Source organism: Sinohyriopsis cumingii, chromosome 12 (genome assembly GCF_028554795.1).
Source record: "Sinohyriopsis cumingii isolate HCF-2022 chromosome 12, ASM2855479v2, whole genome shotgun sequence".
Lineage (NCBI taxonomy): Eukaryota > Metazoa > Mollusca > Bivalvia > Unionida > Unionidae > Sinohyriopsis > Sinohyriopsis cumingii.
The window spans coordinates 103,843,537-103,871,039 of record NC_142972.1 but is presented as its reverse complement, the minus strand read 5'-3'; the positions used below and the strand labels follow the sequence as shown (position 1 = coordinate 103,871,039).

General features: G+C 34.6%; 1 protein-coding gene across 3 annotated transcripts in view; it reads left to right on the top strand.

The window, feature by feature from the left end:
* Window positions 1-27,503, top strand: part of LOC149787156 (uncharacterized) — a 92,279-nt gene that overhangs the window by 53,617 nt on the left and 11,159 nt on the right. For all 3 annotated transcript variants that reach the window (XM_089977648.1, XM_089977649.1, XM_089977650.1), the window contains 7 exons: window positions 4,416-4,685; window positions 10,227-10,775; window positions 12,916-13,022; window positions 15,042-15,296; window positions 17,460-17,581; window positions 23,996-24,165; window positions 26,325-26,452. In XM_089977648.1, the coding sequence (XP_089833774.1) occupies window positions 4,416-4,685; window positions 10,227-10,775; window positions 12,916-13,022; window positions 15,042-15,296; window positions 17,460-17,581; window positions 23,996-24,165; window positions 26,325-26,452 (1,601 nt within the window). The remainder of the gene's footprint in view (window positions 1-4,415; window positions 4,686-10,226; window positions 10,776-12,915; window positions 13,023-15,041; window positions 15,297-17,459; window positions 17,582-23,995; window positions 24,166-26,324; window positions 26,453-27,503) is intronic.

Genomic DNA, 27,503 nt, shown 5'->3' with positions numbered 1-27,503 from the left:
TCGCCTTGAAATCTGTGACATGCATTACTTGTCAGACTGTCCAAATTGTGAAATTTAGAACACTTATTTTGTATCTAATTAATTGTTTGCAGAGCAGCAAATATGTATTGGTCCCCTGTAATTATCAAGGTAAACCATAGATCATAAAAATCTTGTGTCGATGCTAGATATCTGGTTTATTGTCAATATTGATTATAATCACTCTTTAAACACATTACTCCTGTTGGTTAATTTGTAATGTCTAGTGTCTTTTATTTCGAAACACACCAGTCAAAGACATTCCATGACCAATATTAATAACAATTGGCACCGACTGAAGTTAAATTAACAACATGCATCAGAATAATCCCTGAGAAGCCACTCATTATACAGTCAGCAAGCTCAGAGACGGCCACTAGCTATGTTAGGACCTGACTATACCTCACATATACAGTCAGCAAGCTCAGAGACAGCCATTAGCTAGGTTAGGACCTGAATATACCTCACAATATACAGACAGTAAGCTCAGAGACAGTCATTAGCTAGGTTAGGACCTGAATATACCTCTCATTATACAGTCAGCAAACTCAGAGACAGCCATTAGCTAGGTTGGGACCTGTTATATACTTCAGATTATGCAGTCAGCAAGCTCAGAGACGGCCATTAGCTAGGTTAGGACCTGAATATACCTCACATTATACAGACAGCAAGCTCAGAGACAGCCATTAGCTAGGTTAGGACCTGAATATACCTCACATTATAAATTCATCAACCTCAGAGACAGCCATTAGCTAGGTTAGGACCTGAATATACCTCACCTTATACAGACAGCAAGCTCAGAGACAGCCATTAGTTAGGTTAGGACCTGAATATACCTCACATTATACAGTCATCAACCTCAGAGACAACCATTAGCTAGGTTGGGACCTGAATATAGGTGAATATCAGATTCCTGCAAATATTTGAAAATGTAACTGCTAAGTAAATTTAAAAATATTTTTTTCTTGATTGTCAAGTAAACAAAATACATGTCTTAAGAGACAACCTAAATATAAAATAGGCCATTAAATGATAAGTACTTAAATCATACATGACGAACAAGTTTGGATTATCTCCTTTATGATGATAAATGTAACCTGCAGTTGACTGAGGTTAAGTGATGAAGAATATAGCACACTTTTGGTACAGGGGTTAATTTTAAACCATGCAAGTTTGACATTGTGTATTAATTATAGAAAGGGAGTCGGCTTTGTTAATATTCTTTGTTACAGCTCTAATGAATTCAGATTTAATGAACAAAAGTATTAAATGATTAATAATTGACTGCTGAATGTTAATTAAACTTGTATTTAGTATTGTTTTGTTCTGACCCTACTCTTTTTTGGATCAACATGCATATCACTGTAGCAAGAAAACGTTTGAATAGCTGAGGAAAAAATAAAGAGAAAAATAATAATCATCCGACATGGAAGTATATAATAAACGAAAGGTTGCCAAACAAGTTTTTGATGGGTGAGGTGCAGAAAAACAGACCATCCGGGCTTGAATGATTTAGTCGAGTGGATCATTAATTGAAACACTAAATGTTTTTCTTCTTCGTGATTTGAATACAGTTTTCATAAATGAATCACTATGTGTTGTATCTGATGCATTTACCATAAAGTCACCTTCACCATAATATATATATATATATATATATATATATATATATATATATATATATATATATATATATATATATATATATATATATATATATGTATATATATATATATTAAGTCATTCTGGTGTGGGCACTATTGAAACTTCACAGAGTTAAATCCTGCCAGCCTACACTTTCATAACTACTACTACTACTACTACTACTACTACTACTATAATAATAATAATAATAATAATAATAATAATAATAATAATAATGACCTTATTTAAAGAGGGTAACACAATTAGCTAAGAACTAAGATATCTTGAGGCTCTCATACAACAAATTTATTTATTTTAGCTGCATCTCTGAAGCCACTGGATATATTGTGTTTGGAAGAAAGAAATAGAGCGGGCATTTCTAATCTCAACTGGAATACTATTCCAGAGCAGAGTCAGAGTATTGAAAACTTTTTTAAGTAACTCCTTATTTGGTTTGAGAATTTTATTCTGTTTGGTAGATATGGATCGCAGTTGGGTAGTATTACCAGGTAGCCTATACTGGAATAGTGTTTGTAAATATTCAGGAGCGCTATTGTGGGATATCCTGTACATTAATTTGGCTTTTAACAAAAAGATTCGGTCTTTAATAGGAAATATTTCTAATTTACCTGCTGAATTGGCCTTGCTTTCTTTCTGGATTGATATTAGCCGTAAAGCTCTTTCTTGAAGATGTGCCAGCTTTGCTATATTTTTATCATTTGAATTGCCCCATACTGTATTACAGTAGTCTAAATAGGGTTGTATGTAACTGTTATAAAATAGTTTTCTGTGAATTTCAGGGAGAAAATGTTTTATCTACTGAGAAGCCATAAACTTGAATTGACTTTTTTACTGATATGTTTGATATGTTCAATCCATGCTAGGTAATTATCTACCAGAACACTAAGTAGTCTATCATGACAGACCATTTGCAAATTGTTATCCTTCCATTCAGACACAGATAATTACTATAAAATTTTGTCCATTTTTGCCGTGTTGAGATAAGTAATATTAATGTTGTACCAAAGTAAAGTATTATTGTGCAATATGTCACATCCATACATGAATGATCTTGAAATTAATTGCGACTCTCTCTACTTGTGCTATATAAAATGAACAAAGAAGAAAATAAAGCAAGTTTCTGACTGTAATTAAGTTCAAATAAGGCAAATTAATTAGTGTGAAAGAAATCTTTCAAAGTAAGTGAATGCAGAACACCTTTGTTGTAGCATATATAGACTGAATAGAAGTTAGTGTAACCCACTTGTAACTTGTGTATGCCTACTTTGTTAGCAGTATGCCTTGTCATGACGATTCCATTAATGATCGATAAATATTTTCATTTGCGAACACTATTAGCTCTTCTCATGTTTCAGATAAATCCATTATCATTAATTAATGTATGTTCGTAATTTAATTTACTGATATAATTTAGACTCTAAATAAATGTTTGCTCTATTGTGTATTGTAGGCACCGTAATTGCGTTCTGGTTGCAATGAAAGTCAAGTCAAAACTGGAAAAGAATTAAGGAGATTTAAAAAACATTGCATGGTGGGATAGAAAGACAAGAAGGAATGGTGCAATGGTTTTGCTCATTGGTTGACTATCATTAGCAACAAAAGACAAAAAACGCTAACACAATTTCACATGCATAAATCTATTAATAATGACCAGTAATAAAACTTGAACATTAACTTCTATTATCAAATATTACATATTTACCAAAATATTTGCACATAACGGTTGTCACATAAAGTTAACTGTACTGCCTATTATGCAAGCCTAGAACAACATCAGCAAATAAACACCATACTATAAGAAATATGTATATTATCCGAACATGCATATTATATAAATTTTCACTTTTCAAAAGTATACCTTATACGACAAAAAAAAACTGCATATAATGGCTGTCAAAGTTAATAGTACAATATAGTATGGAATCCTATAATAACAGCAGCCAAGAAACACCATAATAAAGACAATTTCCATCTTGGTCCTTTCTGAAACGTTATCAGCCTTTCTGGACATGCCTCTATCAATTTGGGCCATTTCTGACCCGTTACTTGTTCATTGTTTAGAAGCAAGCTTCAGAGTTACTTGCAGCGAGATCTAATCATCAATGTTTTGATAGTAGAACAATTAAAAGATGAGTTACAACGTTAACATTTGTTTCATGAAATAAACGTTTTATTTTTTCGCTGTTTTTTTTTTTTTGTTTTGTTGTCAAATAATTCAGCAATTAGTCTAGTTTACTGCTTCTAATGCTTCTTGTGCAGATATTAAGAACTTTTGAGAACGTCTTGACTGTAAGGTGAAGTTGTCTACTTTTGCAACATTCACAATGGAAAGAATCTTGGTACACGTATACCTCTATGTTACTGACATAATGTTGTCGACAATGGATTTAAGATCGGGAATAATTGGTCCTAAATAAAACTGGCAACACTTTGACGTCCAATATGTCGAATGCAGTTGTTGATTTGAAAATCTTATTATTCTTGAAGAATGTTCAGAGATTGTTTCACCACTAACCTGTTAAAAGTTCTATCTTGAATTCATGGAAATTCTCTTTACCCAGTTCAACATAAATCCCTTTGATGGTGTGTGTTCTTAACCTCTACAATATAGTTTCCATCATTTGAATCCAAGAATCCAACAGAGTCAAAGCTGTATGATAAACTATTAAATGTTTGCTACAGTCATGTATGTGCTGATGACCTTAACAATTCAAGCAATTCTTTTATTTTAGACACTGCAACCATCCCAGCAGAAATATTGAGAATGAATACTCGATCCATTCAACTATTCAAGGAGGCAATGAAAGATGGGGAAGCAAAAGTCTATAGCATTCGTGTAATGGTTGTGGGTCATTTGGGTGTAGGTAAGACAACACTCATCAAACGTTTCCTGGAGAAGGAGGTCAACATCAACGATCGACAAAGTACAGAAGGCATTATTGTCCATGTTTATTGTTGCAAAGTGTCACATGATGCATTGAAATGGACCTTAAATGAAGGAGGTAGGACATTATTTATTCCAACACTTTAGCATCAAGTATGGAGATTTATTATAATTTCTGCCTGTCACTGGGTCAGTTCATTCATATCTGCTTCTAACCAGTGTGTCATAAAACTTGATATGTATCTTACCCGTCTGCTAATAGGAATGTCACTCCTGGCTATGATAATAATAATAATGACAATTCTTTGTTGAACAAGGGTAATCAATTAGAACACAAATGTATCTAGTCATCCTTCAGGTATAAAACTTGGTAACACTCCTGGGTGTAATAATAATAATAATAATGACAGTTCTTTATTTAACAAGGTTATTCAATTAGAACACAAGTGTATCTAGTGATCCTTGAGGTAGTCTGCTAATTTTTAAGTCTGCATGCAAGTATCTTGGCAACACATCATGTAGGTTCAAGTAATTCATAACATTAACAAATGAAGAATCCAGTCATATGGAATCAGATTACAATTAGTTAACATGAAATATATTCTTTACATTTGTTTCTCAGTACTGAGCTTTCCATTGTGTTCAAATGATGCTAAATCATATCTTATTCTAAAGTACTCTCTAAAATCGACTCACAGTGGAGTTATTGGCATAGGTCATCTGGCATTTTATGAGAGGCTGGACTATAAACAGAGCACCGTACATAGGGTTACATATTTCTCTACAAGGTCATCACATACGCATCATTACTCATTGTGCGCTGTTGCCGAAATCCACACAGACAACCACACCATAATAATCTCATTCTAAAGATTAAACAATTACCATTATATCAACACCAAGAATGATTAATTATAATTTTTGTATCACCACAAAAACGAGAGAGGAAAACATGTTCTAAAATAGACTGGGACTTCATACAAGGGTAAAAAACCAAAAGTAATTATTTTGATCTGATTCATATCGGGCCAAATTATTTATGGCCTATTTTAGTCAAATACTTGTAGTTGCATATCACAACTGTTTCAGATTTATAAATGAATTGTTTTTGAATTTCATAGTAAACAAGGTGCGTGACAGTTTTCAGAAAATGTTTAACATTGGTGTTCCACAGGGTGCAGATTTGACCCAAGTTCTCTTGAGAAACCAAAACTAAATTTGTCATGTATCCCTTAATTAAAGGTATTTTGCAATGCATTAAACAATGGAGTATAAACAGGATGCGGCCTGTCTGAAAATATATATCAAATATAAAAAGCATTGATAACAAATTTTGATGGGACTAGTACCATGTTTTATACAAAAATGCATTGCATGTCGATCTTGATAACCAAAAAAGGTGACAATCTAATAAGAAAATACAGTTCCATGGAGCCTCTACATTACTGATCAATGGTGCTGACATTTTGTATGAAGACCTAATCCATGTCTTTGAGGTGCTATATATCAGTATGGTAAAATGAACTAAAATCTTGGTCACTTACGGCAGGTACATTGCATATGTCCTTATGACACCTTGCTATACCATTTGACTACTTGAGAGTTTCCAAACTTCTTTAACTCTTCCACCTTGTTCCATATACCAGGCTAGACCTGAAAAGATAAATGTTTCACTTAATCTTAGACAACATTACGATTCAGGTAAATGAAGTTAAAATGTGTTACATATGGAGATTTCAAACTGACATTAAGGTGCAAGCATCGGAAAATATGAAACTTGTCATAGTGACACTCAGAAATCTGAAGCAATGAATATATATTGAAGTGATAAAGTCATCCAAAAAACATATGAGTTTTCCAGAGGTATATTTAGCCATGTGCTGGCTAATAACTAAATAGGTATACTAGGTATCATAAAGTTTAAGACAATGTGGGGATGGTGAGGTTTGATCATTGGTACAACAAATTAGCACATATAATTATACAGGTAAGTTAAAGGACAATGTACTATATTAAAATATATTATTATAAGTAATTATATCCAAGATGGAAATTACAATTTTGGATATTGCAAATGAACACAGCCAAATGTGTGTCTCACATATCAGCTTTAGGTAACAATATATCTTATATCGTCAACTAAATGTGAAATCCTGATCCCCAAAACTTGTAAACAAGGATGAAAATTTGCATGTGTGGAACATGTACCATGTGATTATTAAGATCAAATGTGCACACATAATTCAAATGATCTGTTTGAACACGTTATGTGTATTTTAGTTTCGGTTAACAATTAAGTTGAATGTTTCATTGAAATGTGATATACGCTGATGCTACAATACCGCACTCTGTCAAAGTACTAAATTAAGATATATTACCCTATATAAGCATATTCATGATGAAAATACCATTTAGGGATATTGTAAGTGCGTATATCCAGATATGTACCATACAGATCAACTATAGGTACAGTGAGATCCTATTCAGAATGTGAACTTGATCACAATCCTTCTATAATACATGGATATTTGCTCATGCGGTTGTACACAGTTAAATTCAAATAATCTGTTTTAATGTTTCTGTCATAATCTTTATAATGTCAGTTCGCAATTAATACTAGTAAGTAATACTGTATAAAGTAAAACGGTTCATTATAATTTCCATAATATCAGCTTAGACCAAAATACCACAATATGTCAATCAATGTCTTAACAATACTGAACACTGAACAATAAAATGGAACACATTTTGTGTTTAGCTTATTTCATTGTATTGTTGTATTACATCCAAGGGTACGTATACCTGGGGAAAGATATTTAATGTGCTAAACATATATTTATTTTAGTATTTTTTATTATCTTAGTTTAAAATAATTTAGTAGACAACCAGAGCAGGTTTTACTATAATGTTTTCCTCTCATTCAGTACCATATGACTATGTTTATAAACAATTACTGAAAGCTATACAAGCAGATATGTGTTATCCAGGTTGTCACTCCATAATAAAAAGATAAATTTACTGCTTAGACCTATAATAAATAGTTTTAAAGACATTAAAGCACAATGAATTTGCTTTCCTTATCGGCTCATGGGGTTTGGAGAGTCACTTCAAACATTGCATATGTGCGAAACTGTTCTCTAACTGTAATTATCCATGCTGTGGCATGGAGATCCATACGTATTTCTCCAGTTCTTATCAGAGATCTTTCATCCTAAAATGCTTAGTTTGATCTGGAGGAACCCTTACCCATAATGTAAGCGTAAGGAGGCCTCATGACTTCCACAGGATTCGCTTCAGGTAAAATGTTCCCTTTAGAAGATGCTCATGCTTATACTGGCCGCCATGTATAGCCTATATTATGCTGACAAATATCGTTAAACCCTTGAACAACAACAACAACAACAATCCTTTTAATGAAAAAGGTATACGTCTTGTGGTATATATATATATATATATATATATATATATATATATATATATATATATATATATATATATATATATATATATATATATATATGTACAACTTATGCAAATATGCCAGCAGTTATGGACATTAATTAACAATAGGCTTAAATGGACCATGGCTTAAATAGACTTAAATGGACCATGGAAATGAAGAACTTTTGTATCCTGTCACACAAATAGGACAAGAAACAGTTTATGGATACTATTTTCCAGTCATGTTATCTAGAAGCTGTCACACAAATAGGACAAGAAACAGTTTATGGATACTATTTTCCAGTCATGTTATCTAGAAGCTGTCTGATACACCTGAGGCGACCAAAGTTTTTCCCTCTGGAGTAAGGGGATGTATTCCCCTCCTCATTTTACCTATTCACCAAAGGTATTATAGTTGGGTAACTTATTTGAAGATAAAACCAATATATTTATATTAAAATGTTTTTACGATAATACCCAATTATAATACACATGAACCCGTCCAGCCTCTCCACGTGTACATTTTTATAGAGAGTGTGCCTCCTACTCTAGTAGTAAATGTTGAGTTCACAGGATTTGACGCCAGTCTTGGTATTAAGGGAAGTTCACTATAACCGTGACATAGGTGGGCAGATAATTTAACTTTTGAACTAAAATATTTTAAGCTGGAAGGGCTAAATTGTCAGTGTGGTAGTAGTTCTCCTAAGGTATTCTGTTTGGGAAAGTATTACCGAAGAAACATTTTTAGTTGAACAAATTGGACTGATGAAGAACTTTTGTATCCTGTCACACAAATAGGACAAGAAACAGTTTATGGCATTGGTATCAGATTCGTACCATTTTTATATCAGATTATATAACATAACAATCAACTTAATCAAATGTGCTTTATGATCCATAAACTGTCTGGGTTAACATTGTGAGTGCCTTACGATTTATATAGTGTTTTGGTTTTCATTGTCAGTTCCTTGTGATTTGCATAGCCCCTGTGTTATAATTGTCAGTATTTTATGATTCATATTGTGTCTGGGTTATCATTTTCAGTACCTTATGGACAGAAAGCAACCATTTATGAGCAAACAGCCATAAATTCCTCTATTATGCATGTCTTTCAACCCAAGGCATATGCGTAATATGCGTGTGATATACCTGGTCCATTTAAGCCTATTGTTAATTAATGTCCATAATTGCTGGCATATTTGCATAAGTTGTACTATATATATATATATATATATATATATATATATATATATATATATATATATATATATATATATATATATATATACCACAAGACGTATACCTTTTTCATTAAAAGGATTATTGTTGTTGTTGTTCTAGGGTTTAACGCTATTTGTCAGCATAATATAGGCTATACATGGTGGCCAGTATAATTGGTGGAGGAAAAACCCTGGAAGACCCAGGGAAGAACCACCGACCCAGGAGAAGCTACTGGCAGGCTTCTCCACGTACCCACGCTAGCTGAGCCTTGGACTCGAACCCACGCATACAGAGGAGATGACAGTGATCAGGAACGGTGAGCGCTTTAGACCACTCGGCGACTTGGGGCCCCTCATTGAAAAGGAAACAAGGCTTGCCAATTTTTTTTTAATGAAACATTTATACGTGTGGTATTTCATTGATACAGTGTACATCCTATACATATATTTTATTGATATCACATACAAATACACATATTTACACTTTGAGTAGATTTACAATATACTCCGTACAGCTGTGTATAGACCGTTTGAATGAACTCCTCACATTCATGCAAGTCCTCTAAAAGAATATAGTTTTACGATTTTTCCTGTTGTTCACAATACCATATCCAAATGTATAAGGTGTTTGTTTCTTTTTGAGTCTATTTTTATTCACATGTATTATATAAATATAAGACACACATATGATTTAAACATGAGATATGGTTTTATGACGAAAGTAGTGCATAACAAATATGGTTAGTTTCTTGTACGTTGAACCTGAACTGTCAGGCATTCACGTGCTGGCATGGGGAAATAAGCGCAGAATAGAAACTAAGCGAAATGACGAACCAACAAAAGGTAATCAAAATATTTTAAAATATTGACAGTTCATCTAATTTATTATTATGCATTAATTAACATTTCTAAATACTATACAATTTTCTCTCTCTTTCTTTCTCTCTCTCTCTCTCTTCTCCTTAGGACGAATGAGTTCAGTGCTTGATATATTTCAGATTCAGAACAGAATTTGCGACTACAGCGTCTAGCCCAAGTCCTGAATGATCAAGTAAAGAAGAGGAAATTGACTGACAACAGAGCAGAGCAAGTTGAGATTATTTATCAAAGGGAAGGAAATGGTCGTATTATTGAAATTATATATCAAAGGGAGAAAAAGAATCGTGCAGGTGACCACGTCTTCCATTTGCAACCTGTTAGTCGGGACAGTCAAGCTAGCACTGACCCAGATCAATTCCCATCAAATCAAAGCAATGAACAAGGTGTGAATGAAACGCAGTCAACTGCGGGCAATATCACTGATGGCCCAGCGATGGAAGTCTTGAAATTGTTGCATGATAAAGCTGATACAGTAAAGCAAGGAACAGAAATACCTGTAACGATGGTAGACTTTGCTGGTCAGTTTTCTTTTTACACAACACATCAGACTTTTCTAACGCATCGGGCAATATATCTCCTTGTTTCAGATATCAGTAAGCAAGTTACAGATACAGTGACAGATGATTGCTGTTTTGATATGGAGGGAATTAAATTATGCAAAGTCTATGGTAAGTTTGGCTTTAAAACAACTATAGTTTAAAGTGACTTGAAAGCAATGCAAATATTTTGTAAGATTAAGATTGGGATAATGGTCAAGTCATAATTCCAATTCATCAACACATACTAAGGATATGAACGGAATGAGGGAAAACATTTCAGGAAAGCCAACATTCAATTAGAGTATTTCCAAATAAACATTATGTAGCTGTCAGTGGAAATTTGGGCCACCAGATGATATTATAGCATAAACATCCCAGATGTTGTTCTCCCAAAGTTTGCGCTACTCAAGATAGATGTCTCTTTCTCACTTTACTCAGCAAACTAAATGATCAGTAACTTAAAAAAAAGTTGATTGCTTTGTGCACCTTGACAAAACACTCTATTTCTCTACTGATCTACATCATATATAAGGCTGTAGAAACAAAGACTGATATTTGTAGGTTAGATGTACAGTGGTCTCTTTATTAATGCAACAGGTAATGAACCAAACAAATAAGCATACATGAAAGGGTATTTTTATTACCTCTATTGGTCATGGACCAAAACAGTAAGCACACATGAAATGGTCTCTTTATTACCTATATTGGTCTTGGACCACACCAGTTAGCATACATGAAACGGTCTCTTTATTGCCTGTACTTGTCTTTGACCATAACAGTAAGCTTACATGAAAGGGTCTCTTTATTACTTATACAGGTCTCGTACCACAACACTAAGAATACATGAAAGGGTCTCTTTATTACCTATACTGCTCTCGGACCACAACAATAAGCATATATCAAAGGGTATTTCTATTAGCTCTGTTGGTCATAAATTACAACAGTAAGCACACATGAAAGGGTCTCTTTATTACCTATACTGATCTTGGACCACAAACGTAAGCATGCATGAAAGGGTCTCTGTATTACCTATACTGGTCTTGGACCGCAACAGCATGCATCATGAAAATGTCTCTTTATTACCTATGCTGGTCTTGGACCGCAACAGTAAGCATACATGAAAATGTCTCTTTATTACCTATGCTGGTCTTTGACCGCAACAGCATGCATACATGAAAATGTCTCTTTATTACCTATACTGGTCATGGACCGCAACAGTATGCATACATGAAAATGTCTCTTTATTACCTATACTGGTCTTGGACTGCAATAGTAAGCATACATGAACATGTCTCTTTATTACCTATGCTGGTCTTGGACCGCAACAGTATGCATACATGAAAATGTCTCTTTATTACCTATGCTGGTCTTGGACCGCAACAGTAAGCATACATGAAAATGTCTCTTTATTACCTATGCTGGTCTTGGACCGCAACAATATGCATACATGAAAATGTCTCTTTATTACCTATGCTGGTCTTGGACCACAACAGTAAGCATACATGAAAATGTCTCTTTATTACCTCTATTGGTCATGGACCACAACACTAAACGTACATGAAAGTGTCATCTGTATTACCTATACGGGTCATGGACAACAACAGTAAGCATACATGAAAGGGTCTTCTGTATTACCTCTTTATATATGTCTTATAGTCTGACCTAAGGTCTGTTGTCTATAATTTCCAGATCTGTTGGTACAAATTTATGACGGCTACTTCTTATAAACTGCATGGAGGATTGAATCATAACTTGACACACACACATTTATCTCAAGTCTAGTTTGTCCTAAAAATGAATATTACACTGCTGGTATGGCCATTACAGTGCTCAGCTTGAACATGTTGATATGGCTGTTTCTCCTGAATTAATAGTCATATCAACATGTTCACTGGCAGACTTATAATAATGCCTAGTTGGTCTTGAAATAAAATAGTGCCCATGTGCCATTTAATAGCGCCATCGTGAATTTTAAACACTAAGCACTTAAAGTGGAAATGGTCTTGTCTTATATTCCTGGAAATTATTTTTGGCCAGTAGAGCCACCTTTCCACTAAGATACTCTTAGCACCCAAAATATGAGAAATGTAATATTTTGTTAAATGAATTGCTAACAATCAAGTGATAAAAAGTTCAATTACATTAGTTTGGCATATTTGTGTAACAGCTTTATATCAATACTTTGTGAACATTTGATATCAATGATATATGTGATGACAATTCTTCATTCCAATAGATATGACATTTCTGTGGTACTTTCCTTTTACAGAGCTTGTGGAAGTTTGGTTGAATTCAATACATTCTTGCACACCATCGCCAGGAGCAAAGACCCCTCCTGTGATTCTGGTGGGAACACATGTGGATCAGATTCAACAGGTAGGTTTAGTTATAAGTAAGTCCAAATAGTCATCAAGGTGTCAGGGAAGTAAGAAGTACAAGGTTGTAATACATGTATTATATATGTTTATTAATTCCAATTATAATAATAGATGTATAGTCCTAGCTACACTGGTCATAGATCAGAAGAGCCTATTGGATGGTCCATCCATTATGTTGTACACATTTATTATCATTAATTCTCCCTAAACCACACGCAGGATGAAACCTGTGACATTCGTGTTATGGTCTTGTTGGTTCTTGATGAAGATAGTGCTACTAGGACATCCAGTAATGTTGCCATAGTAACAATCTTGACAGTGTCGCTATTGTTGCACCTCCTGAATGGATTTCATATCTATATATAAACTATTTTTCCATAGGAATGTATTATTACTATTCATCACCCATCTACCCATATGGATATATTTTGTATGTATGGATGGTCATATGGATTTTATATCTATTTATCAACTATTTAGCCATATGAATGTATTATTTATACATCAATCATCTACCCATATGGATATATTATGTAAGTACCAATCATCAAGCAATATGGATGAATTATTTTTATATGAACCATCTAGCCATACGAATGCATATTTATATATCAACCATCTAGCCATCTGGATGCATTATCTTTGTATCTAATAACTAGCTATTTTAAAATATGGACTTTTCACTAAAATATATTTAATGGTGCATATCCAGCGTATGTCATAATGTACACTTCCCTATGTGCTCGCTCTGACTTTGAAAGATTCCATGCCAGCAAAAAGAATGGTGATATAACATATATAGCATGATGATCATGATCATCTAGTGTTATGGTGATCATGATCATCTAGTGTGTCATCGTGATCAGGATCATCTAGTATATCATGCTGGTCATAATCATCTAGTATGTCATGGTGGTCATCATCATCTAGTATGCCATGGTGGTCATCATCATCTAATATGTCATGGTGATCATGATCATTTAGTATGTCATGGTGGTCATCATCATCTAGTATGCCATGGTGATCATGAACATCTAGTGTGTCATGGTGATCATGCACATATAGTGTGTCATTGTTATCATGCTCATCTAGTGTGTCATGGTGATCATTCACGTCTAGCGTGTCATGTTGATCATGATCATCTAGTGTGTCATGGTGATGAAGATCATCTAGTCTGTCTTGGTGATCATGGACGTCAAGTGTGTCTTGGTGATCATACACATCTAGTGCGGCATGGTGATAATGCACATATATTGTGTCATGGTGATCATGATCATCTAGTGAGTAATGGTAAGCATGCACATCTAGTGTGTCATTGTGGTCATACACATCTAGTGTGTAATGGTTATCTAAATCATCTAGTATGTCATGGTGATCATGATTATCCAGTGTGTCATGGTGATCATGATCATATTGTATGACATGGTTATCATGCACATCTTGTAAGGCATGGTGATCATCCATATCTATTGTCTTGATGATCATGCACATCTAGTGTGTCTTGGTGAGTATGCACATCTAGTGTGTCATGGTGACCAGGATCATCTTGATTGTCATGCTGACCACGATCATCTGGTGTGTCATGGTGATCATGTACATCTAGTGTGTCATGGTAATATTGATCATCTAGTGTGTCATGGTGATGATGAGAATCTAGTGCGTCATGATGATCAGGCATATCTAGTTTGTTATGTTGATCATGCACATCTAGTGTGTCATGGTGATTATGATAATCTTGTGTGTCATACATATCATGATCATCTAGTGTGCAATACAATGTAAAATGTGCCAAGACATAACGTTATGAATATGTAATGTAAAGAGGTCTTTTTCTTGTGTGCAGGGCATTAGATGTGACTCAGTAACTACAATCTTACATATATTTACCTAAAGGCACAAACTAACTCACCATAAATCAATGGTAAACAGGTTTCTGTGTAACGTCTCCATCATACCAAACGTAGCGAGAGATGGATATTTATGGTCTTGTCCATTAGTAATTTATTCTTGATTTTAGGATTCCAGAGAAGCTGTGTGTGATAGTTACTTTCGGCAGATCCGGTATGAATATATTGGTACCAAGCCAACCATTGTTCACCTGGCTGATGAGGACTTTGCCATTGACAACACTGTGATTGACCAGAAGTTGGATGATTTAAAAAAGAAAATTATACAGCTTGCATCAGAGCAGCCATATTGGGGTGAGGCCATTCCAGTTAGGTGGCTCATTTTGGAAGAGCACCTGATGAGCCTTAAGGCTGCAGGTGTTAAGGTACATATGACTGCATTATTGATTTTCATTTTCATGTGATCATCCAAAGTCAAGAATAACATAAAGTGATATTTTTATAGTTTAAAAAAATGAAGAAATATTACTGCTTCAAACAGGATAATTACACTTCCACGCTTTCATTATAGCCATTGATATTCCAGTATAATGCGGACATAATTTTGGGTATTACCTACTGTCGTCACAGTCATTCGTAATCCAGTAGAATAGCAACATATTGTGGTCATTACAGACGTTGATAACCCAACACTATAGTGAAAGATTTTGAGTATTACATAACGTCAGGACAGCCATATATAACACAGTAGAATAGTGATACACTATGGTTAGTACATGCTGTCATTATAGTCATTGAGAACCCAGTAGAATGGTGACAGCCATTGAGAACCCATTAGAATGGTGACAGCCATTGATAACCCAGTAGAATTGTGACAGCCATTGATAACCCTTTAGAACTGTGAGTGTGGTTATTAGAAAGATGTATCCACATCATCAAAGTTTCATTCTTTTTCCAGTTTTTTTTAACAAACCATCATATAATCTTTGTATATGTATGTCAAAGCGTGTATTTAAATATGTATGTATGTATGTATGTTTGTATGTATGTATGTATGCATGCATCCCTTATGATGTAGTAATAATTCTGCAGACAACAACAAACCAATAAAACAGCCCAGTTTAGTTAAAACCTCAATTTCTGTTATTGGATGATTACAGTAAAATCATGGCAGTATTATTAATATTGCCTGACAAGTGACTGTACAAGAATTACTATTGCCTGTCGAGTGAAGTTGACAGGTATCAGTTTTGCTTGCCAGTTGAAGTTTACAGAGATTATGGATGCCTCTCTGGTGATGTTTGCTTGCCTAGTGAAGCTTACAGGGATTATTATTGACTGACTGGTGAAATTTATAAGGGTTATTATTGATTGCGAAGTAAAGTTTAAAGAGATTATTAAAATGGGTTCTACATATTTATCTCAGTTATTCTTTTGTTTCCAAAGCATACTCTAAAACTGCTCATGATATCACCATAACCCTTTAAACATAACAGACTAGTGAACCAGATCACCCATATCACAATAGTGGCCCACGTGTACACATATCAGCCTAGTGGTCCAAATGTACCCATATTGGACAAGTGGTCCAGATGTCCCCGTATCTGACTAGTGAACCAGATGTACACATATCAGACTACTGGCCCACATGTACACATATCAGACTAGTGGTCCACATGTACACTGATTAGAATAGTGGTCCACATGTGCCAATATTGGACTATTGAACAACATGTACATATATCAGACTACTGGACCAGATATACACATATAAGAATAGTGGTCCACATGTACCCATATCAGACTAGTGGTCCAAATGTACACATATCAGACTAGTGGTCCAGTTGTACTCATACCAGACTTGTGGTCCAGATGTACTGATATCAGACCAGTACTCCAGATATACACATATCAGACTACTGCTCCAGACATATACATATCAGAATAGTGTATCAGATGTGTCACTGCAATTCACAGTAATTCATTCTTTATTTTTTATTTTTTTTATTTTTAACTTTGTTCGTACATCCATATAAGTAAATATATTTTAATTGCGTGCAAATGCATATCTATATATGTGTGTATGGGGAGGAAGTTCATATTACATATTTTTGTCATGTACTAGTGTCTATTGACTAGTATATATCTACTAAAATTAAATATATTTAGAGTAATTACTATTTTGATGTGTGTGAAGTAAGTAGTTATCCAAATTATCTTGTGATAAAAACATGGTCATACCTGGTTGCTATACTGATAAACGGATAGTGGGGTTCTTACTGATTAAGCTCTCTTACAATATACTAAAGTGTTGTGGAAGTTTGAGAGGGGCTTTTAATGGGAGGCATATGGTACTTTATATATTTAAGAAGGAATTTGGTCCTATTTCATCTGTATACTTTGCTTTGACCTAACCATAACAAGTGGTCTTTTAACAGAAGCCAAGGTAAATCTATATTAGGTAATTACTCATATGGATTATGTTTATCAATCAATTGTAATCGTAAACATTTTATAGTCAGCACCCAGTGTTCAGCTTATAATAAATCTTTACGTAGTAAACGTGCTATGTGCCATCTAACCTACAGGTGATCCCATACAGTCTACTAGAGGAAATGAACCAAAAGGAAGCTGTCAAGATAGAGTCCAGAGAGGAATTAGATCTGTTTCTTAAGTTTCAGCATGATGTTGGCAACATCCTGTATTTTGGGTAAGAAACTTCATTATTCTCCATTTCCATAAAAAATGGATTTGTACAATTTTGCAATGGGTAATAAACACCATCATTCTTTCTTTCATTAGGAAGACATTTTTTAGTACTCTTCTTTCGGTTAAAAACACTTCATTATATACAAACGTCTAATAAACAATACTTTCTTGTACAAGAGTGTCACCATATAAATTGTTGTACAGAATTTCAGTATTTGGAATTATACTTTTATCACAAAATAGAGGAACAACATTCAGAAATTGATCACTTCCCAAAAGACAGATATTGAATTATGTATGAGTAACATTTAATCTAACTTGGAACAAGTTGTCTAGTTATCCCTCTAGGTAAAAGCTAATGTTATCAAATTTACATGTGATTTCTTTCATCATTTATTACACCTTGGAACAAGTCTACAACTTATTCCCCTGAATAAAAGCTGAGGTGGCCAAATTAGCATTGGATTTCTCTAATTTATTATACACTTATTGAATAGCAGATGGTGTGTTGCATTTGAATCAAATTATTTCGTAAAATTCTATGGATGTACATTTTCTGTAGTAACATTTTTCAGACTAAAATTTGATAAATGGTCATTTTCTGTAATACCAGTTTTCATTATAAAATTCTAGACATGGTCGTTGTCTGAAAAACAGTTTTCATAATAAAGCCATAAGCATGGTCGTTTTCTGTATTAACAGTTTTAAAAAACTTTCTAGACATGGTTGTATTATGTGACACAAATTATCATATTCAAATTCTATATATGGTCATTTTATGCAATAATTGTTCATAATACAGTGTTATATGTGACTGTTTTCTGTAACACGTTCTCATAATAAAGTTACATACACGGTCATTTTCAGTAAAAACAATTTTCACAGGATAGTAAGAGCCAAATAGTGCCAAATCTGCTAAAATTATTCTATGGCAAACCTTTTGCTCTAAACTGAGTCTAAAATCAAACTCCATAAAAGGGAAAGCAAGTACCTCAGCCCCAAAAATTCAAAATGCCATAACAAATAAAAATAAGGCAAACCTCCTAGCGAAGCATTTTTCCAACATGAGTAGCAACAATATTAACACCAAAAACTTTCAAGAACAAACCAAAATAATGGAGGAAACCCAACTTCAAATGTTTCAAGACCAAGGAACAAAAGAATCTCACCTAAATAGCGACAGCACAGTACATGAATGGGAGATAGCCCTACGATCCAAAAACGAAACATCCCCTGGTAAGGATCAGTTAGGTTACATTATCTAAAGAAAAATATCGATCAATATAACAATAGCCATAATCAAACTCTTTAATAGGATATGGGATAAAGGCCAAGTAACCACCAAATGGAAACAGTCCATAGTAATACCAACCCCCAAGCTGGGTAAAGATCCCAACAACATAAAATCGTACCGACCCATCTCCTTTACAAACAATATTTGCAAACTAATGGAGACAATAATCGCAAATAGGTTAAAACACCACCTAGAAACCAATAACCTACTCTCCATAAATCAATGTGGCTTTTGGAACAAACGGTCCACCACTGACCAGCTTCTCAGATTTTGGAAACAGACATCAAACTCGCTTTTAACGCACATAGGAAACCGATCGCAACTTCATAGCTGTTTTTCTAGACGTCGAAAAAACATTTGACCTAGTATTGACCAATAGATTAATGACCAAATTAAACCAATTTGGACAACTTGACGCTTGTGCAACTGAATTGGCGATTTACTCACAGGCCAGGAAATTACCACAAGAATAGGCATCACCCATTCGGAAGAATTTTCACTTGAAAGTGGAACACTGCAAGACAGTGTAATATGTCCCCTACAATTTAACCTACTGGTAAACGACCTTGACCTCAATGCAGCCTCCACAAAAATAAACTTGTAACAATTTGGAGATGATAGTGGCAAATGGAGGAATGGAAATCCTGCCAATAACACAGTAGTTAAAGAAATCCAGCACACCTTAGACAAGATAGGGAGATTGGCGGACAAATGGGGTTTCAAAATATCTCATGAAAAAACTGAGGCAATCATATTCACCCCCAAATGAAATAACAACCTAGTCTATCCAAACTTCTATATACAAAATCAATTAATCAAATACGTAACAGCAGTAACATTCCTAGGAATGTTCTTTGACAACCACCTCACATGGAAACAGCACATTGAACAACTCACCCAAAATATTAATAAAGATCTCAATTTTCTCAGGAACATCACAGGGACTGACTGGGGATCCAACCAGGAAACCCTCCTCACGATGCAAAAAACCTTAATTAGATCAAAAATGATTACGGTTGCCAAGCATATAACTCGGCTAAGCAACCTGTACTACAAAAACTTGAAAAACTATCCAGAGACAAGCCTTACTATTAAGCACAGGAACACTCCCGTCAACATCATTAGAAGAACTACAAACACTAACAGGATAACTACCCTTACAATTAAGTAGGAAGAACTGCTCCTCCGATACTTCATTCGATTAGATACCCACCCAGACAACCATCCCACCAAAATGACTATAAACAAGTGTAAAGTTGTCTTCAAACCCAAAATCATACCCACCACACCAAGCAGCAAAGTAATCCTTGAACTTAGAGAAAAGATTACTCTACTAGAAAAAACAGGAAACAAACAAAGAGACTAGAACAAATCACAATGGTTACAAAAACCACCCAGGATTAACTCTGAAGCTACTAAATTAGGCAATAAAGAAGGACAAGAAAACTTACTAAAACATGTACTGGTAAACGAAATCTACCAAAACTACCCGACTGTTAAAATATATACCAATGGATCAAAAACAAACAACCCACCAAGAACAGCAGCAGCAATAGTCATCCCTGAATGTAATATACAAACGGGATCCATATTACCTGACTATTGCTCCATTTACACCACTGAATTCTGGGCTATACTTGAATTACTACAATGGATCAAAGACAACCAAATTCCTAAGCGTTTTGAAATCGATCCAAAATCGCAATACACGCTCTAGGGAACAATTCCTTGACAGACTATGCCAATTAATCGACGATATCACCCCAGTACATCAATTAGTCGAGCTCATGTGGATACCGTCGCACATTGGAATCTCTGGCAAAACAGCATACAAAGTTGCACAAACCAAACTAGGAGATCAAAACTCTATCAAGCTTAACCATAGCTCTACAGAAGCACTAAGCTTCGCACAAACATATAGTGGTGAAACAATTCATCGATATATTTCATAAGAGATGGAGAATCGATACAAAACGATATTTACCGTATGTAAGTTATTTTAGTCTTCAGCATTCATGATTTTTTAAAAATTATTATTATTATTATTGGTTTGCCTTCTTGTGCTTTAAATAAAGACTTCAACCAAAACAGCACGTGCAGTCCTAGGCACTCATTTTTAATAGTAAACACGAAAAGGCTATTGATAATACTCACTCTCTGCAAATGAACACAAAATTGCTGGGCTCATTATCTGCCCCCCCCCCCCCCCAACATTCCATGCTAATTATCTTAACACAGCAGCATTTTTAACATATCAGACACATTTACAACATGTTCCACATGTATACTGAAGTATTTTACTCATCATTAAATAACCAATGTTATGCAAAATTTCTTAGTTTAGTTGTATCAAGATGAATATGTTACATTTAAACATCATTGGTTGTTATTGCTTGTTTGTATCAAGGTTTACTAATATATATAAATCATGAATAAGTGTACGTTATGTTCTGCATGATAAACATAATGTACTTGAAAAGCAACAGAGAAAATCATTAATTGATGTATAAAGTACTTTAACAGAAATGATGGCAGGGCGTGCTAATGTGTTACTCTTGTAAACTTTGCATGAATTTGCACACTTGGAGAAGAGTGCTGCACAAGAGCTCCTGCAAATTAATTGAAATTTCCACATATGAAATGTGCTTTTCAAAGAATACAATTTTATTTAACAGGTCATGTGATCATTTTCTATTCTTTTGGTATGCAACTGTTCATATATCTGGGATCGTTCAAGCACGATGTAAATGGTTGTTAAACTAAATTTGATTGACACATTGTGCCCTGAAATGAGAATTTTGGCATAGTTTCAACCGTCAATGGAGGAAGTTTACAAGTTCAAAATATGTGCTCTCTGGAAAACCCATAATGTATGATTTCTGGGAAGGTTCATTAAATTTCGTTCAGGAAATACTGGGTGATGATAGTGATGATGACAATACTTATTAAATTTATGACTTGTATCAGATTATTGGAGCTAAACAATTGTTAGTGTAGATGCCATTGAATGAATTTGAGTCAAAAAATGGTGTTAAATGCGAGTCAGATAAGGAACATAGTATGTTCTGAAATAATGAACATATTAAAGCTTCTACAATTAGATGTGACACGTTTGAAGAGTTTGATTTTATTAGAGCTCTGTGACCATTTCCTCCTCAACCTTCTTTATTTCGGTGACAAATAGTGAAGTAACTCTTAAGATAAAATCTTGACAACATCTATTCTTAAATTGTACATGTGGAACAGATTTGGAATTTCTCTTTTTATCCAGAGATATTTAACCAGTAAATGAAGATACCGATGGAATAAATGAACTTAGCAAAGAATTTAGAAGGACATAGATTTGAAACTGCTCAAGATTATCACCTTGTGTACAGTTTAAAACAATATCGAATATAACTGTTGCTGTGAACAGTTTTCCTTCTCCACTGACAAATCCAAGTCTCCTCACTCTTTGCATCTGCAAGAAGTACATCGTAATGTTTTCTAAGTTTAAAGGAGATACGAAATTGCTAGTAGGATGATTTCAATGCATTATAGCCATGACAATTAATGGATCAGATGGCGAAAGCGAGCTAACTTGAGGTAACAATATATGGTCTAATAACCCTGAATAAAACTTATTGACAACCAAAAGTTGGTCTCTTTGAACGTATTTTTGTTTTCTTGTCATCAATGAAAAGTTCATATAAATATATGATAATTATATTAATAATTGCATTATACATACTGGAAAAAACCTCTATGTCAGCAAACATAAAATGGCAACTTCCAAGGATGGAAAGACTGTCAAGATCATAAGTGTATCGATATGTATCTTATCACATGATGTGTATCGTGAATTGCATCAATACACATGATAGAGGGATAGTTTCACCCCTATACACTAATACAGGTGATCTTTTTATGATCAGTGATGTGCTTTTAAACTAACATAGAAAATCATGGCATTCATGGTCAGAGATGTCATTTTTAATCTAATATAGCCAGTCTTTTCTTTAATGGTTGATGATTTATTTTTTACAACTAAACTAGCCACTTTCTTGTGGAGCTGGCACCTGTTTTATTATAAGAATATGGCTTTTAATTTAAGAGTTTTCAGAACAGATAACTAGAACATCCTTGTGACAATTATAACCAATTTAATGTCTAGAAAATATGTAAACAGCATTACACTTACATGAACTTGTTTTCAATTAGGCAAATACTCACTATTGCGATAACTATGAACTAATCAAATGTCTATAACAAACACCTGCAACATGATACTGAATTAAAGAATGTACCAAAATCATTGAAGAATTTTAAGTCGATGAATGCCGAGTACAAGTTCTAAGTCAGGATCAAGGGTGTATCACATTGATGACTATTTTGAGGAATCAATTTGTCTGAACTTGCTTTGAAGTTTAAATTATGATCACTTTTTTCATTAAAATAATGGTGACAGAATCAATGGGTAACTGAATGTTTGAATGATATGCTAACAATCATGGAGTTTTAAATCGCATCCCTGTCCCCTGTGATGGCGACAATCATACATTACTCTCAATTCTCAAGGACCAAATTCAAGGGAAGACTAACATGCAATATCATTCACAGTCAGGCCTATATTACAATAAAAAGGGGAAAGGCAACGAAACGGCTTTTCAGAATTAAAGAGGTGGGGGAAGGGTTTCTTAGTAAGGCTACTTCAGAAGTGAAGGTAAAGGCAGGATGGGTAAGATGGTACAGGTAAAATTATAACAGCTCAGAAATGTATCTGTTGAAAAATTCAATAAAACTGTTTGACTTTCCGTAATGAAAATTCCTTAAGTATTTCCTTTTCTTGTAATTCAGGATGGGTAAATTTGTATCAATGTGAAGTTTTTTCGACTGATGCATTTTTATGTCCAAACTTATCATTTGTATTATTTACTTTCAGTATTATATCATGTTACTAAGTTTTGGAAGATTTTATTTTTGAAAATTTAGTTATATTTTCATAAAGATATGTAAAAGGTTCAGTAGTATGTATACATATCAGTGCATACAATTGTTCATGTAAATTTCAGGAGCGAAGAATTCAAAGGTCAGAGCATGCGTGACACTCAGTGCTTGGTTGATTGTTCATTTCACTTTCAGAACTGAAGATTTGAAGGAACAAATCACGCTTGACCCTCAGTGGTTGATTTATGCCTTGAGGACCATCATCACAGCAGAGAATTTTATCTTGCAGAAGATAAAATCACCTGCCATCATTCAGAAATGGCGTGAGTTCAAGAAAACAGGAAAGCTCACTCAAGAATTAATAGGTTTGTAAATGACTAAATTTAAATGAATTTTGTTAAAACTCTTTTCGTATAATAATTACCACAACATATTTACAATGTCTTGGATTGACTTCAACAACGATATTGATTTTTTTTCAATTAAAAATATAAAATATGCAAAGCGTGAAATTCGTAATGTTATTAGATATATGAATCTAAATGGAAAAAAACAACTTATGCCACACATTTTCCTTTGTATAGGAAAAGGAAAGCTAAATCTGAACTACTTCAATCTACATCTCAGTTTGGAAAAAACTCATGCTTTTTAATGCATATCTCCCCACATATGTCCGTGACCCTGGGGTTACAACCCATGGTCTGTTTTTCTCGTATGACTATATTATTTAACGTGTGTTCAAGAAAATGTAGAAATGTCACTTTAATCACACTTTATATCCGTATATACCTCAGTATAGTCATAGACCAGGGCTTATGAGATAGTCTTTTGCCTACCTCTGTCCTGTCTGCACATGTTTGTCATCACTACTTATCCTGCTTGGAATTGACACTCCAATTCATTTGATGGTCTAGTGTCCATCCTAACAATCTTAGTATTGCTGCTCCTCATGAATGCTGAGTTGAGATTGGCACTAAAATATACTACATGATGACTCTGTCTAATATGTCCACACAGGAACCCTGTTGAGACATCTACCGTGATTCCCCTCATACAATTTACTTCTAGTAGCCCTTTTGAACTGCTATTCGGACCTGACCTGGCCTTTCCCACTACAAATATCACATTATACCTAGTCATTGTGTGCAGAGATCACGATAACAGCATGTTAATATAGAGGCCATGCATTTCTTCTGTCTACATTGACAATGAATATAGTAGCTGTACTTAATTTCTTCTTGAGTTATTATATTCAGTGTGTTGAAATATTTTGTTCTAATGTCTGCACTGCACATAGTTGTTGCTTCCTTTAATATCAATGTTTGTATGAACTGTGAGAAATCAGGTACACTTTTAACAATTTACAGCATACATAGAGAACACAGGGGTGCACTTACTACAGGCCACATATGAAATATATACATATATATATATATATATATATATATATATATATATATATATATATATATATATATATATATATATATATATATATATAAATGCAAACCAAACAGAACGGATAAGTACCACGACAGGATTCTACAGGAGAATCACAATTTGTATCATAGTGATGCCTCCCAATGCATAGGAGATGCATCAATCATCGCATGGCATGTTGATGCCTCCCATTTAGGAGGAGATCCACCACTCAACTCATAACATATTCCTGCCTTCGATGGTTTAGAGGTTGCTGCCTCTGATGGAGGAAAGGCACCACTATTGTAGCGTGTCTCAACATCCCACTGAAGAGATGCACCGTTTAGAGGTTGAGTCATGCCTTCCCCACAAGAAGGATCAGCACCTCACATTTGTGAGTGATGTGTTAGGCAAGAAAAACAATGAACCCATAGTAACTGAACAGATTAATACACCTTGAAATGCAAAGTAAGTGCACATATGGTATGGGTGGGGATATCGACTGTTTATAAGGTTTGAATCAGGACCTAGTTCCCACGACAGGGAAAAATGTAATGGACAATGTTGTATAAAGGACGTCTCTTTTTCATGCATGCTAGTGAATGAAAAGACTATTAGTAACCTCAACATTATTGAGTAGCAAATTTGTACTCGAATAATGTTATTTCCTTCTACAGTCTCAATGCTTGCATGCATGATTATTCAAATTGTAACATATCAACTATGTGAGCGATATCAGACACAATTTGGCCACTTGCCTATCTGACATACTTCTAAACATAAAAGTAATGATCACAATTTATTGATATCTAGCTGTTTTCGTTTCCAGGGTGGATTATTTTGTCATTGACACAATTGAAGAAACTGTGCACAATATTTGACATCGCTCATGCATACAATGATAATATTGCAGTGAGTGGGATTGTGACAGACAGTAGGAGTATAATATAGTTATCAAACTCTTTCACTGAGTAGAGTGCTGAAAAAAGTTAAAAATAAACATAATTATATTCTATCAGGTGTATTATGTGTGAGTCTGTGCTTTAACACGAGATTTAAATATTCAGCAAAAGATAGTTAATAAAAATGACTTTTCTATTTTAAGATAACATCTGGACAAAGGAAAATAACCCTGATTGCCATGCCAACAAGGATCTCATCTTAAATCTAATGGAACAGTTGAATATCATTGCCAGGCCACAGTCATTCAGTAAGGATGGAGATCATGTCAAGGTTAGCTTTTAAATTGCAAATTTGTTTTGTTTGTTTTAGTTACTGAAGTCTCTGCTGTCATTTCTAAACACTTTAGTGTTGCAAATATTACAGGACTTTGTTTTGTTTTATGAATGAACATGATTTTTTCTTCAAATACTTTACCCAACACTACTACTTTAGAAGAACAAGGGGCACCGAGTGGCCGTGTAGTCTAAAGCGCTTTGCGTTACGGATCCCTGCCATCTCAACTCTGTCAGCGTGGGGTCAATCCTAGGATTGGGCCAGTGTGGATATGTGAGAAAGCTTGTCAGTAGCTTGCCGTGGGTCAGTGGTTCTTCCTAGGGTTTTCCCGGGTTCTTCCTCCACCATTATTACTGGCCGCCATGCATAGCTTATCATGTGCTGAAAAATGGCGTTAAACCCCACAACAACAGCAACAACAACAACATCAGAAGAACTACTACTACCTTCCAAATGCTGCCCTCCCAGGGGCCCGAGTGGTCTGAAGCGCTCTACGTTACGGATCACTGCCATCTCACGTCTATCTCCGTTCGTTCGAGTCTTAGATTCGGCCAATGTTGGTATGTAAGATGGCTTGCCAGTAGCGTCTCGTGGGTCGGTGGTTCTTTCTGGAATTTTCCTGGGTTCTTCCTCCACCATTAATACTGGCCGCCATGTATAACCTATCCTGTGCTGAAAAATGGCGTTAAACCCCACAACAACAACAACATCATCATCTATCCGATATACTAATTGTAGCTAAATGGGGCTGAAAGTTCTCTGCTGACCTATGTGGTGGTCAGACTGAGTGATCTCTCCTAAGTTATAAGACTTTGCAGGAAAGTCTAAAAAATGCATGTTTCTACTTCTTCTCATGACAAGAATCACACTCTTTTAATGATAAATCTTGCAAAACTAGAATATACGTGCACTATATATCATTACAAGTTGATGAAGTCTCACTTTTACAGAAAGTATACTCCATCTATATTTCCAACTTTGCCTCTTTCTATCAGAGGCCCCGAGTGGCCAAGTGGTCTAAAGCGCTCTCCGTTATGAATCACTGCCA